The 13,218-nt window shown below is 61.5% G+C and overlaps 1 protein-coding gene across 25 annotated transcripts in view; it reads right to left on the bottom strand.

Annotated features, from left to right (window-relative positions):
* Positions 1-13,218, bottom strand: part of ABLIM2 (actin binding LIM protein family member 2) — a 129,806-nt gene that overhangs the window by 6,004 nt on the left and 110,584 nt on the right. For 17 of the 25 annotated variants that reach the window (XR_003912274.1, XM_029949155.1, XM_029949017.1 and 14 more), the window contains 3 exons: positions 8,769-8,823; positions 7,470-7,477; positions 7,189-7,269 (listed from right to left, as the gene is read on the bottom strand). The exons of 1 other annotated variant lie outside the window; for it this stretch is intronic. Coding sequence is in view for 23 of the 24 variants with exons in the window: in XM_029949155.1 (XP_029805015.1) it covers positions 7,189-7,269; positions 7,470-7,477; positions 8,769-8,823 (144 nt within the window). In the remaining variant the exon portion in view is untranslated. The remainder of the gene's footprint in view (positions 1-7,188; positions 7,270-7,469; positions 7,478-8,768; positions 8,824-13,218) is intronic. 7 more of the 25 variants (XM_029949167.1, XM_029949114.1, XM_029949107.1 and 4 more) reach the window with 1 other exon arrangement.

Genomic DNA, 13,218 nt, shown 5'->3' on the forward strand with positions numbered 1-13,218 from the left:
CCCTGCATGGGTATGGGCTGACCTGGTGAGGTTCAAGCCCCAGGCCAGTGCAGGCTGCCACGCCTGGGCCAGAAGGGGGGCCCCCGTTTCTCTGGAGAACTGGGCTCCACGGTGCAGTGTTTTCTGTAAAGTAGGCTTCTCAGCAGCGCAGAGCCCCATGCGGGGCTTGAATTCATGACCGGGAGGTCAAGACCTGAGCTGGGATCAAGTGTCAGATGCTTAACCAACTGAGCCCCCCAGGAGCCCCTCACAGGGCGGGTCTGCTCCCTCTCACGGCCTAGCCTCCAAGAAGGGGGCCCTGCTGCAGAGGGGAGTCCGCTCGGGGGGACGCACACTCTGAAGCTTCAGCCCCTCAGCCCAAAGCCCCCTCTAGAGGCATCCTTGTGCTGGGCACCACGGCCATCACGACACCCCTATCGCATCGTGACATCACCAGCATCACGGTGTGACACCGTCGTCACCGTGACACTGGCTGCCGCTGTGTGGGGAGCGCTGGCCTGTGCTCCCGAAGGCAGTCACGTGACCTCTCCCAGAGCCCACGTGGCAGGGAGGAGATGGGGGCTCTGCTGGGCCGGTGACGCAGCTGCCAGGGGGTCTCAAGGTCCTGCGTTACCGTCGCGGTGTCCTTGCCCCGTGGGCGGTTCTCGAATACGCCCGGCTCTTTGCCAACCGAGGGCTTCAATCCTCCTCATCCTGCAGGTCCCAGCTCAAATGTCCCCTCCTCCAGCGGGCCCTCCCGGACTGTCCTAGCTAATCAGGCCGCTGCTGACCTTGTCACTACTGACCTCGAGTGGCTTCCAGCTCCAGGACGGTAGGCAGGGGCCTGTCTATTGACTTGGTCCCTCACCCTCCTCCAGCGACACCCCTGAATCGAACTCTGCTCTCATGTCCCCTGCCAAACTGCCCCCAGCTCCCTCTCCACCCCATCCACCTGCCTACCCCACTCCCCCCTGCCTCCCCATCCTCCACCCCTGCTCCACGGACAGACGGATGGACGGACAGACGGATGGACGGATGGCTCATGCTTGGACCCAGGAGGCCCTGAAGTCCTGAGAGGCGGTGCAGCCCCCTCAGACGCACCCCACCCGTGAGCTCTTGCCATCGGGTCCATTGGATTCTCACCAGACTGGTTGGATGACTTTAAACAAAGGAAGTATTCTTAACACAGGGTCCTTCTTTTCCACATTCCGGCTTGGGCTCTTACTGTGTGAGCACAGGGAGGTGTGCATTTAGCCTCAAGGGGGAGGCAGTCAGGAAACCACAAGACTCCTTTGCAAGGAGCCGCTCCTCCCCCCGCCCCCCTGCAGACCGGAGTGCTTGCAGATCCCGGAGGTGTTGAGTCAGGAGGACCCTCCAGTGACTCATGGGCCCCTGGCCAGACAAGGAGCCAGGCGCGGGGCCCAGCCGTTGGTCCAAACCCTGGCCTTGGGGCTGCTATGGAGGCAGATGTGGCTCACACCCACAAGCGGCGGACAGTAAGGATCAGCCTCGGTCACGGAGGGGCCTCATCCAATCTGTTGCAGGGCTTAGAGCAAAACCCGAGGCTTCTCCGCGTGTCAGGCCCCGCCTGGGTCCCCAGGCTGCCCTGGACCCAGCAGCCCACAGAGCCGCGTGAGTCAGCTCCTGCAAACGCGCCCTGCCTGTGTCTGGCCGGCTGCTCATTGCTTTATCTGTGACCGGCGCTCTCTCCGAGGACGTGGCTGATACAGCGTCCTACCCGAGGACCAGAAGGTCCCTGGATGTGCGCTGGGGAGCCGGGGCATGGAAGAGAGGTTAGCAATTCATCTTCCGCTCTGGAACTCAGGGAGGCGGCACAGGGCAGCCGCCCCAGGGCCTCCGCCTGAATCCCGGCTCTGCCCGTGGCGATGATGATGGTGGCCAGGAACCCTGCAGCGGGCCCCGCCCTGGGGCCTCCTCGGCGGTGGCACCGCGCTGTGAACACGCAGTGTGCAAACCTGCCACGTGCTTGGTGCAGAGCCGGGCGGGAGAAGCACTTGTTAAATAAACCAGACCCGCTCGGTTCTCCAGCGTCCTGCTTACTCCAGCCCCGGGCCTCCGGAAGGGGTCCCCGCTCTCCTCCTGGTGGCCGGGCCTCCGCTGACGCCCCTCCCTCCACACACAGCCACCCTGCCTTTTCTAAGTTCTCGGAATCGCTGTGTCTGGCCACGCCGTGGCCCGTTTCCACAAAAGTGTATTCCAGTCCATTCTCGTCCATGCGGCTCTGTGTCCGGTTGGTAAAGTGAGGGTGATATGGAAAAACAAACTGAGTAGGGCCCACACTGCCCCTGCCTGGGGCCTGTTCCCAGGAGGGATTCATGACTGCCTCCGAACAAACTGCTCAAGCCACCAGCACGGGCGGCACAGCAGTGCCATCTGGCAGGCGAGGAGTCCGGCTCAGAGTGGCTAAGGAACTTGCCTGCGGTCATATCACTAGACATTATGGAGACTGAATTCACACCCAGGTCATCCCGGCCCTGGGCGAGCATCCCTACTGGGGTGTAGGGACGGTCGCACAGGATGGTGATATATTTGGCAAGTGCTGGCCAGAGGTGAGGGGAGGAGGGAGTGGCCTCAGGGCACATGAGTCTCCCCCGGGACAGGGAAAGCTCCTTCTGCTAAGACCGGAAGCTCCTGGAAGCAGATCCTCAGAGGGTAACAGCCAAATGCAGGAAGGGCCTGAGGTCCCCCGAGGCATGAGGCCCTTGGGTACTGGAGGCAGCGGCCAGGACCCACCCCCTCGAGGACAGAGAGAGCCCTGGAGGTCAGGAATGATGTTCAGCCAGGATCCAGAGGGGTGACCTTGGAAGTCTGCCCGCTGACCCCTGCCCTGCCCTCTGGCTTCACTCAGCTCATCTGACCGCACCTGCAGAGCTGCGGAGGGTCACTGGCCCCCCTCCATGCATCACCAACATCTATGGGGCACCTGCTACATGCTGTGGCGGCTCGGTGGCACCCGTCATTTCTCTGGGCTACGAATCCTGAGTGTCCCCGACACACTGTGCAGTGTCCATCATTATGGGGGTCCGGTCTCGCCCAGCTCCACTGAGCGACCGCCACCCCCTCCCGACACCCTGGAGTCACGCGAGACACGCCCCTCCCCCCACACCGCACCTTCCGTCCCCGAGTCCTGCTCTCCCGGCCCCCCAAGTAGTGCCCGAGTCACCAGACCACTCGCTCCCCACCTTGGCACGGCCACCAGCCTCACCAGGATGCCAGCATGTCCTGCCTGGATGACCCGATTGTCTCTGGAACAGCCTCCCTGCATCCACACAGCCAATCCCGGCCTCACGGAGCAGCTTGCTGAGGTTTCAAATGACAAACCTCATCACGTAGTTCCCCAACCTAAAGGCCACTGCTCTTCAGACTAAAGTCCGAACTGCTAACTGCGGCCCCGGGCCCCGGAAGGCCTGGCCCCATGCTTCCCTTCACCCTGCTCACTAACAGTCACCGTAGCCTCCTTACAGTTCTCTCTGAAATGGCCCCTGCTTCCTCCTGCCCCAGGGCCTTTGCACACACAGTCTGCTCTCCCCGGAATTCTCTTCCTGTGTGCCTCCCCACCTTACAGACATGCACAGAGGTGCACCCACACCTATGCACACACAACACTTAACTGCATCCGGTTAACTTTTACCCATTTAGAAAGGCTCACAGGCCGGTATTCCTTAAACCCCACATGTTGGTGTATAGTTATAAACACTCCTTTGGGTTATCCGCTGGTTGATTCTGTCCCCCCGCCAGGCTGAGTCTGGGAGGGCAGAGCTCATGGCGGGGCTTGCTCATCCCAAATCCCAGCTCAGTGCCCTGCTCGCACTTGCTGAGTGAGTGAGTCAGCCAAGCCCTCCGGCAGGAAGGGTCGAGAATTTGACGGAGGAGCTGGCCTTCCGGAGACCGGTCCCCCGGAGATGTGCCGCCTCACGGCTGTCCACCCAAGCCCACCCTGTCCTCTCGCCGGGTACACGGCAGGGCCCCGCGACCCCAGCTCGTGGGGTGTCAGCAGAAGTGACGTCTGCCACTCCACGGCCTGGCTTTGGGACCCTCTCATGTGAGGACGCGGGGTCACCGCACAGCCCTCTACAAGGACCAGCAGATCTACGTTAACGGGCAGGGAAAACGTTCACATCAAATTTAAAAGGAAAGAAGCAGACATGGCCCTGCATCCACCGCATGAACCTACTTATCGGAAGCAGGATTCGGCCACCCTGGGCATTCATGCACAAAGGGATTTCCAGAGACATGTCCGCCGCGGAGTTAAGAGGAATCATGAGTCACCGGGGGATTTCCGTGATGTCTGCGCTCGTCTTTGTGTGTTTCTGGAGCTCTACAGGAGAAATTGTTTTCACACCAAAAATAAAGCTCGGGGCCCACAGGGGGCTCGGGAGGATAAGCGCCCGACTTCAGCTGAGACCAGGATCTCACGGTCCGTGGGTTCGAGCCCCACGGGGGACTCCGTGCTGACAGCTCAGAGCCTGGAGCCTGCTTCCGATTCTGTCTCCCTCTCTCTCTCTGGCCCTCCCCTGTTCATGCTCTCTCTCTCTCTCTCTCTTTCTCTCTCAAATAAAATAAACATGAAAAAAATAAAAGATAAAGAAAGCTCTGTCCCCTGACATAAAAACATCTGGGTCCCCTGCATCCCGGGCGGGGACACGGCCCCTCCCACTCCACCTCCGACTCCCTCCCAGCTTGGAGCCCCACCTGCGGAAACATTTCCAGTTTGCCTCCGGCTCGGCTCAGACGAGGGAGAGGATGATTACAGGACGCACCCTCGGGTGTGTTCTCGGAGCCTGGGTGAGGGAACGCAGCGCCCAGTCCCCGGAGCTGTCGGGAGCAAACCTTTATAGGTATTAGCTGCTATTTTTCACCTTTTGTCCCATATTTAACAAACAGCAAAGGGAGGCAGGTGACATTTAAAGTGGGAAAGAGCTAGTCCTAATGGGCTCCTGGCCCCAGGGCTTGGCTGAGCCTGCCGTCCGGAGCTCAGCTCTGTGGTGAGAGAAACCAGCCCACAAGGCTGGGCCCTTTAAGGAACAAAGAGGGGCAGCAAATAGGAACCCTCCAGGCGGGGACAGGACCACACAATTAACAAGGACTCCACTCAGCAGGACCCAAAGAGCGTGTCCCCTGCAGAGAAAGTGGGGAGCCCCAGCTCCCCAGGGCCCCGCCTCTCCAGGGCAGGCACCCCTGCAGTGAGTGTCATCAGGGCCACTGTGTGTGCGCCTGCTCTCTGACAGAGTCGGCGTGTGGCCTGGGGGCCCTGGGTCTCCCGCACCAGCTCCCAGCTGACCGCCTGGCCCTCCGACCCCACGCCTGCCTGACCTTATCCCAACAGGTCACAATTTCCATGGGTCTTCCCTTTGCTGGGGTAACGTCTGCTACGCGGACAGTCTCCCGGGCGAGAGGCTCCCGTGGCCTTCAGCTCTGAGGTCCTTTGCCCGGCACAATGCCCCGGATGGTGGCAGGATTGGTGGGTTCACCGCGCTGCCCGACTGCGGCGTCCGTGGGCTTGCCGGGCCGCACCGCACCCCCTCCCCGGCCTCAGATCCCCAACTCACTGCAGGGACACTTGCTGCCTCCCTGGGGCCCTGACCCTAGGTCCCGGGTCCCAGAGCTCGGAGCTGTCCCCCCTGCTCCAGGACCCACAGCCAAGCCTGGCCAGAAGGGACCTCTCAGTCCCCGGGACAAGCGGGTTGATTCATGGTGGTCTGAGCACCCACCCAGAGGTGGGGATGAGGCATGGCTAGGACTCCGGGGAGAGAGAGAGAGAGAAGGAAGGCGAGAGAGAGACCGGGCGCACCCATTGCTTCTCTGCAGACTCTGAGCCTGGGAGACGGGGGGTCAAAGTCTGTCTATGACGAGGCCAACACACACAGAGGAAGTGCCTGCAGGAAGAACCTGTCCTGGGACACGTCCGAGCCACCCTTGAAGGGACCCATTAGTCCCGCTTTCTGCCAACGTCACTTTGGGTCGGCCTCGTCACTTAGGAAGGGTCGGCACGGATGTGCCTCCTTCCAAGGCTGCAGCCGCTCGGGCGTCCCATCGCCCTCCTTGTCACCACTATCCCCCCGCCGAGTGGTGCCGTCCCCTGGGCCCCGGACAAGGAGCCAGGGACCAGCCGGCAGACAGCAGTGTCTCCATCATAAAGGCTGACCATCAAGGCCAGTTAGTGCATGGAGGTCTGTGCCCCATCGGTGTCACCGAGAGGGCTCCCGTCTTGCCCAGGGCACACCCTGCAGGTCCCCCGGCCTGGAAGACCCTTCCATGTTCTCCCCTCTGCTGGCGAGAGTCTCGTCCCACCTCCGAGGGCCAGCTCAGTGTTTCCTGCGGAGCAGGGGCCGTGTCCCCACTCCCCACCCACTGCTCCCCACCTGGGCCTCTGCCCGCCCCATCTTGGGTGCCCATCCTGTGCAGAACTCCCCCGGCCTTCTCCTGGAAGACCTGCTGAGCCTTTGGGGGTCACGGGGTGCTCCCCGGCTACGTCTGCCTCCCTGCTGCTCCCTGCCAGATGGGCCGTTGGGCGGGTCTGGCACCAGCCGCACATACCCTACGCCTGAGACGCTCCCGGGACCTACCTGTGCCCAGCTCTGGGGCACGGCTGGGGCAGGGCGGCCCTGGGCCTTCAGGAGCCTCCAGACCCCGCGCTCCCAGAAAAACGGACATTACAAGGCCAGGAAACATTCGAGACAGAGCTCGGGAGGTGAAATTCACTGGATGGATGTCAATTACTTTGTAGGACAATCGCGGGGATTAGGTGCCGCACGTCAGCCATGAGGGGCCACGGCTCACAGCAAGCGCTCAGCGAAGACCATCCAAGTACCTACTCTGTGCTGACATCCTGTTGGTCTTTTAAACCTAGACCTGCTCCCACCAGATCAGCTTACTATTCTAGGTGGGTGTGAACGTGGTCAGACGGGCGGCCGTGCATCAGGACAATCTTGTCAGCATCAGTGCTGGGGGCAAAGACCGGCACTGCTGACCCGGCACAGAGAGCAGAGCCCGTCGCAAGGCCGTCCCTGCGGGGCCTGCCCGCACTCTTCAGCCCTTCGGACAACGCGGGGCCCGGGCCCTGAGCCCGCCGCGGGCCTGGCGCTGCCCCCCGCCGCAACACGCAGGGGGCTGAGGGGTGGCCCCGGGGACGGGGGCGTGCAGCTCACCCAGCCAGAGCGAACGTCCCTGCCGGGGACGCCCTCCTACCTCCAGTCGCGTCCGGTCCACATCCCTGGGCAGTTTCACGCGAATTCGGTTTGTGACAATGAGGGCGTCATAGGGGTAGATCTGCCGGGAGAAGGGAGCACGGTTTCACCCCAGGAAGCGGGTGCGAGGGCCGCGACGGGACAGCTGAGCCGGAGGCCCTCGGAGAGATACATACTTGCGTCTGCACCACATTTCATAGGCAAGACAACAAAAGGAACCTGTGACCTGGGCAGGTGCGGCGAGGCGCGGAGCGTCGGCGCGGCAGCGGGCGGCCCCCTTACCTTGTATTCTGTAAGAGAAGGAGCAGAGGCCGCAGGCGGCGGTTCAGAGGTGTGGGAACTCACCCCGACGGTGGGAGCGGTCCCCCGGCCTGGGCCCCCCCCTCCCCCCATGGCCTGCACTCGGGGCTGGAGTCCTCCAGGGGGCAGATTCTCCAGAGCGGATCTGGGAGCAGGAGGCTGGAGCCAGACTGGGAGCTGGGCGCGTGCTGTCTGCCCGGCGGGCCGGGCACCCTTAGAAAGCTGCCTGCCTGGGTCTACCCACCTGTGGAGCGGGCCTTCCGGGGCCGACATTCTGGGGGCACTGCAAGGCTGGCAGCCTCACAGGGTCTGAGCCTCAGCCTCTTCCTGTCTGACCTTCCCAACCCCCGATCCTCCTCCTGCTGAGCTCCGTACACTTTTTAAAAAAGGCTTTTCTGCCGGACTAAAGTCATCGTGTCGAGGAATCAGCTTGTGTGGATCGGGGGCCTCTGGGCTACCCGCGTAGACCGGGGCCACCAGCCGGTCTTGGGAGGGAGGCCCCGGCAAGGGCCTGGGTGGCAGGGGCCGGTCTCCGAATTTCCCAGATGCCACACGACATCCTGAGCCGCCATGTCTGAGCCCGGGAGCTTGGGGTCCCATGGAGGGGGCCGGCTCTGACGCCCGACACCCTTTGTCTGCCGTGAACCAGTCCGTGAGGACACGCGCCCCGTCACCTTCGGGGCGATGGGGTGAGCGGCATGGCCCCGCGCACGATGGGCTCCGAGTTAGCAGAGCCCCCGCTCGGGCGCCTGTGATACCAGCACCAGCCTCGAGTTTGAACCCCACGAGGCCACACAGCCAGCAAGGGCGGGACGCAGGAGGTGACCCAAATTCATTCAACTCAGACCCCAGAGGCTTTCTGCTCAGACTTCCTCCCTTATGGCCACGAAATTTAGCCATGGGTATTTGGCTCGGCCTCAGTGGTGGCGCTGGGTGCCTTCTCCAGCACAGACCTCTCTCCCCGCGGGGCCAGAGTGACAAGTCAGGACAGTACCGGCTGTCCTCCGGGGTGTGGAGAAGGGAGGGCCTGAGGTAGGGGCGGGGGCATCTGAGGCAGGAGGGGGAGCACCCCCAGGAGTGAGGGGAGCACCCCCGGTAGCCTGAGAATGTAGGTACAGAGCTCCCCGAGTGGACGCGAACCCCCTGTGCCCCCAACTGCACGATGCTCAGAGCCTTTTGCCAGCTGGCCCTGGAGGGGCCCGAGTCAGAACAGCACTTGCGGAACCGTGTAAGGGACCCCTGCCCCCGCCAGGGACCCTCGGGGGTCCCCGCGTCTTGTACCTCGCGTGCCCCAGCTGGCATCCGGGTCTGTTCCACAAGGGGCCAGATTGGCGTTCTGGAAGAGAAAGAGAGAGGGCGCAGGAGGCAGGTTGCAGGGCCGGCGGGCGTGCCTGGGTGGTGCTGGCCCGGGGGGAGGAGGTGGGCAGCCCGGTGCCATGGCTCCAGAAGTCCTCCTGCCCCTGCCCGGCGCTCCTGCCGCCCTTCCATCCGCAGCCACGCACCTGCTCTCGGGCCCCACACAGCGCGGAGACAAGGCCCCGTGGGCCCCAGCGCTCCTGCGGGCCGGATCTGCACAGCCCCTGGACAGAGCCCTGCCTGTGGCGGTGACCGACGATGGCACTCAGTGGTGACACTCGGGAAATGCCGGCCCCCCTCCCCGGTTCCCGGCATTCACCAGCAAGCTGCCATTTCAGTGCATCACGACCACCCAGGCCCGCCTGAAAAACTCATCCTGCAAACCGCGGAGGAGGGTCCGGGCCGTCAGGTGGGCGCTGAGCCCCCGCGTCCCTGCCCCGGCCTCCTGCGCCCGGTGTGAGCACCTCCCCACGGTCCGACGCAGGCTGGGCGCTCTCTGCCAGCCCTTCCGGAATCGGGCGCAGGGGTTAGCTTTCAAGGGATGCCAGCGTCCGAGGGAAGACGCGGTGTCACCACAGGGGGAGTGCATTCAGCGCTGCTTCCTTCCAGAAGATTCCCCGGGCAACAACTGAGGGGTGGGCATGGTCCAAGTGAGTGTGAGGGCAGAGACCAGCGCAGAGACCCCTTCATTCCCGACAGGGGAAACGGGGGTGCTGGGTCCGGCGAGCACGCGAGTGGGGGCCTGGAGCCTGTCTCTACTGAAATATTTGGTGTTTTGTCCACCGTGAATCAATTTGGATTTTAAAAGGTACATCAGAGGCATCAGAGGCGCCTGGATGGCTCGGGCCGTTGAGTCTCTGACTCTCGATTTCAGCTCGGGTCATGATATCAGTGGTTTGTGGGTTCGAGCCCTGCGTCAGGCTCTGCGCCGACAGCAGTACCTGCTTGGGATTCTCTCCTCTCTGCCGCTCCCCTGCTGGAGCTCCCTCCACAGACAAACACATAACTTCTGCTATCAGTCACTCCTTAAAAACATAGACACTGCACAGACCATTATTTACTTGGGTTGCTGAGCTTTGTGACGAGTGCCTCGCCGGCCACGCCTGGTCTCACCCGGGCCCTGAGCCTGGTGTCTTCACCGCCTCTGCCTTTTACCACCGTCACACAATATTCTCCTTAGGGGGTTTCAAGAGCAATCGCTGAGACACTTTCTCAGGATACGAGACGCAGCCCCGGGGCGCCTGGCTGGCTGGGGGACCTCTTCCCACGGAACACAGCCTGCGTCCACTTGCCTCGGCCCATCTGGCCTGTGACGCGGAAGGAAATGCCTCCCCCTAGTGCCCACTGTCCTGCATCGCAGGCCGCCACCGCCGCCGACCTGGGCAGTTAGAAGAGACCCCTTTCCCAGCAGCCAAAGCGGCTTCCTCGGGTCTGCCGGGCTCAGGACAGAGACGCCCAGGAGAGACGGGGAGGCATCTGCCGCGGGGAGGGGGGGGGGCCCGGATCAGTCCCGTGGTCCTCCAAGCGCCTGAGAGCTTCCAGTCCACCCTGGTTCGAGGGGCCTCGGGTTACTCCTCAGTGGAGGGGTGGCCAGGGGAGCCCCGTGAACGCGGTGCCAACAGGCACATCCCTGGCCAACTTCTACAGTCCTCAACTGAGGCCCTGGAGAATTTAAAAGCAACATATTAACCTCTCTCATTGATGGGAGTTTCCGGCCACCAGCTGCCCTAGAGATAAGGTCTACAATCACTGCTGGGGGCTAGGAGATGGGCATCGTCCTGCTCGTGGTACAGGCGAGGCTCAGAGAGGTGCAGCAAGGAGCCAAGAGCCCACAGCGAGTACACAGAACTGGAGACATTGTAACTCATGTCTTTACTTCTCAAAACCTGACACCGGAAGTGTTAGTAGTAGGACTAGAATAGTGGCCGTTCTTGCTAAAACTCATGCTGGAATGAGCCCCTTGAGCCAGCACCCACCACTGTGGGAGTCTGGAAGTAATAAAGGGTGGGGGGCTTGGCGTGGGACCCATGCCAGGGAGCTTATGTAGACGATGTCACCTGTTTTAACGAGCATCAGTTCTCGCAATGACCTTAAGAGGGAGAGAGAGGGGCGCCCGGGGCTCAGTCAGTTAAGCGTCCGGCTTCAGCTCAGGTCATGATCTCACGGTTCATGGGTTCAAGCCCCACGTCGGGCTCCGTGCTGACAGCTCAGAGCCTGGAGCTGCTTCGGATTCTGTGTCTCCCTCTCTCTGACCCTCCCCTGCTCATGCTCTCTCTCTCTCTCAAAAATAAATGATAAAAAAACATAAAAAATTAAAAACATATATATATTATTTAAAAAGAGCGAAGGGTGCAAAGACCAGGAAGGAGAGCCTCGGGGGCCCGTACGTGGCAGAGCTGACGCGGGCGTGACTGCTGCACAGGGCTTCCCAGTGTTGCGGCTGGGAAACATCAGACCTCTCCGTCAAGGTTTTCCTGGCGCACAGACATTTTTGCGGATGCTTGTTGGACCCGTCAAGCCCTGATTCAGAGGATACAGACGTTCCCCCATGGATCTACTGGGCAGCTTGCTGTTTGTGCTATTCAGTTGCACCGTATGCTTTTCGCACTTTGTCAGTTCAACAGATCCACACGCCTGATTTCAAAGCCACGCTCAGAGTGCCTACTACCGCCCTGTACTATCGATCAAGGTCTCCGGTACCGCCACGTAGCCTGCAGTTAAGTGTGCAGAGGCACCACCTGGGTGGTAACGGGGTCCTCACAGACCAGTGGCCTCTCTTTGCGCCATGACTGCCATCTGACAGCCTCTGCCCTCTAGTCGGGGAGTTCAATCTGCTCATATTTGCCATCGGGCGGCCGGTGGCCGTTCTCCTCACACCAGACCAGGCGGCGCACTGGGATTCACCTGCCGCGTCCACACGGCTGCCTGCAGCGAGTAGCTCTTGCCCTGTTTACTCCACGGAAATGAGCAGCCCCCACAAGTAAGGCTCTGTGGCAGGCTGGTTACCGGCGCATTTTAATGAGCTTTGGGACACAGGGTGGTGGCCCCTTATGACCAGTCCTTCTCAAAGCAAGAGCTAGAAACCTCTGTCTCCCACCGATGAACTTGATTTCCTTCTTTCCATCAGACAAGAACTACACAGCCAGTCCTGTTTGCCTTTTTGCCCTGGCTACTAGGAAGCTCAGTGCTAAGCTTCAATAATTTTTGCTCATAGCATGCTCTTCTGTTTCTTATATAATTCTGGTATCTAATTTCCTTTTTATTTTCTCCTCGGCTCCTTTGTGATCGGTGGTCATGGGCTTTTGGTCTGAGTGCACCTTCACTTCAGGCCACCTAGAATCCTTTCTGGAGGTAGAGACACACCAGAAACACCCTGACAAGTGGCCCGTGAGCAATGCGGGCCACAGACAGTGGTAGGTGACCACATCCGGGTGCTGAGCATGGCTGTCCAGTAAAAGTCTGCTCGTTCGAGGGCTCAATTATCTGGCCTTCCCGCTGAGAAACAGGCATAAAGTTACATCACCTAAAAGTCTTAAGAAGACCGTTTTTAAAAAAAAGAAACAGGAAGAACCTTCACAGGGAAAATGAATCCCAAAGCAAAGTCACCCGCCTCCCACGGAAGCAAGGTGAAACGCTGAAAGTCTTCCCACGATGACGAATTCTTTGTCACTGCCACCCCCACCCCCCACATCTGCAGGAGGCATAGGCTTCCCACCCTCGAGGCAGCGGGAGAAGCTTCCAGAGAGCCCCGCTCTGGATTCTGCTCTCACTGGCTGTAGGAGAGGGAGGGAGGGAGGGAACACCGCCTCCGTGTCGGGGCATCGGGATCAGCTGTTCCCAGCCCCGACGGGGTGGTGTGGGCGCGTGGCACCACAGCCTTCTCTGCAGGTGCCGGGGGCGTCGGTCCAGGTCAGCCCCACATGAACCAAGGAGGGCATCCCCCCAGAGGATGCCGGGCCCTGGCACCAATGACGCGAGACCAGAAACGCAGAGACTTCCTCTCCTAACGAGGGCCGGTCCCAGGACCACTGCTTTCCTGGGCCCCCCTGGGTCACAGGACAGCTGTCCCAGGCATGCGGAGAACATTCCGGACTGGTTTCCCCCTGCCCTCAGGACTCCTACCCCCAAGCCCAAGGATTTAGACCTCCTGGGGCAGCGGGGGGTCCTGGGACGCGCTTCTCCCCTCCCCCACCCGCCCGCGTGCAATCCACTGACGGGCAATCCACTGACGGGCGGAGAACCCTCAGAAGACAATTCAGAGACATGCCGCATGCGTGGGCCCGGCCCCGCCCATTCTAGAAGGGGAGTGCGGTTAGTGGGAGGAGGGAGTTCGCCGGAGTCAGACCATGCGGGGGGGGGGGGGGGGGGGGGGGGC

The sequence above is a fragment of the Suricata suricatta genome, chromosome 1, assembly GCF_006229205.1.
Source record: "Suricata suricatta isolate VVHF042 chromosome 1, meerkat_22Aug2017_6uvM2_HiC, whole genome shotgun sequence".
In the NCBI taxonomy this organism is placed as follows: Eukaryota; Metazoa; Chordata; class Mammalia; order Carnivora; family Herpestidae; genus Suricata; species Suricata suricatta.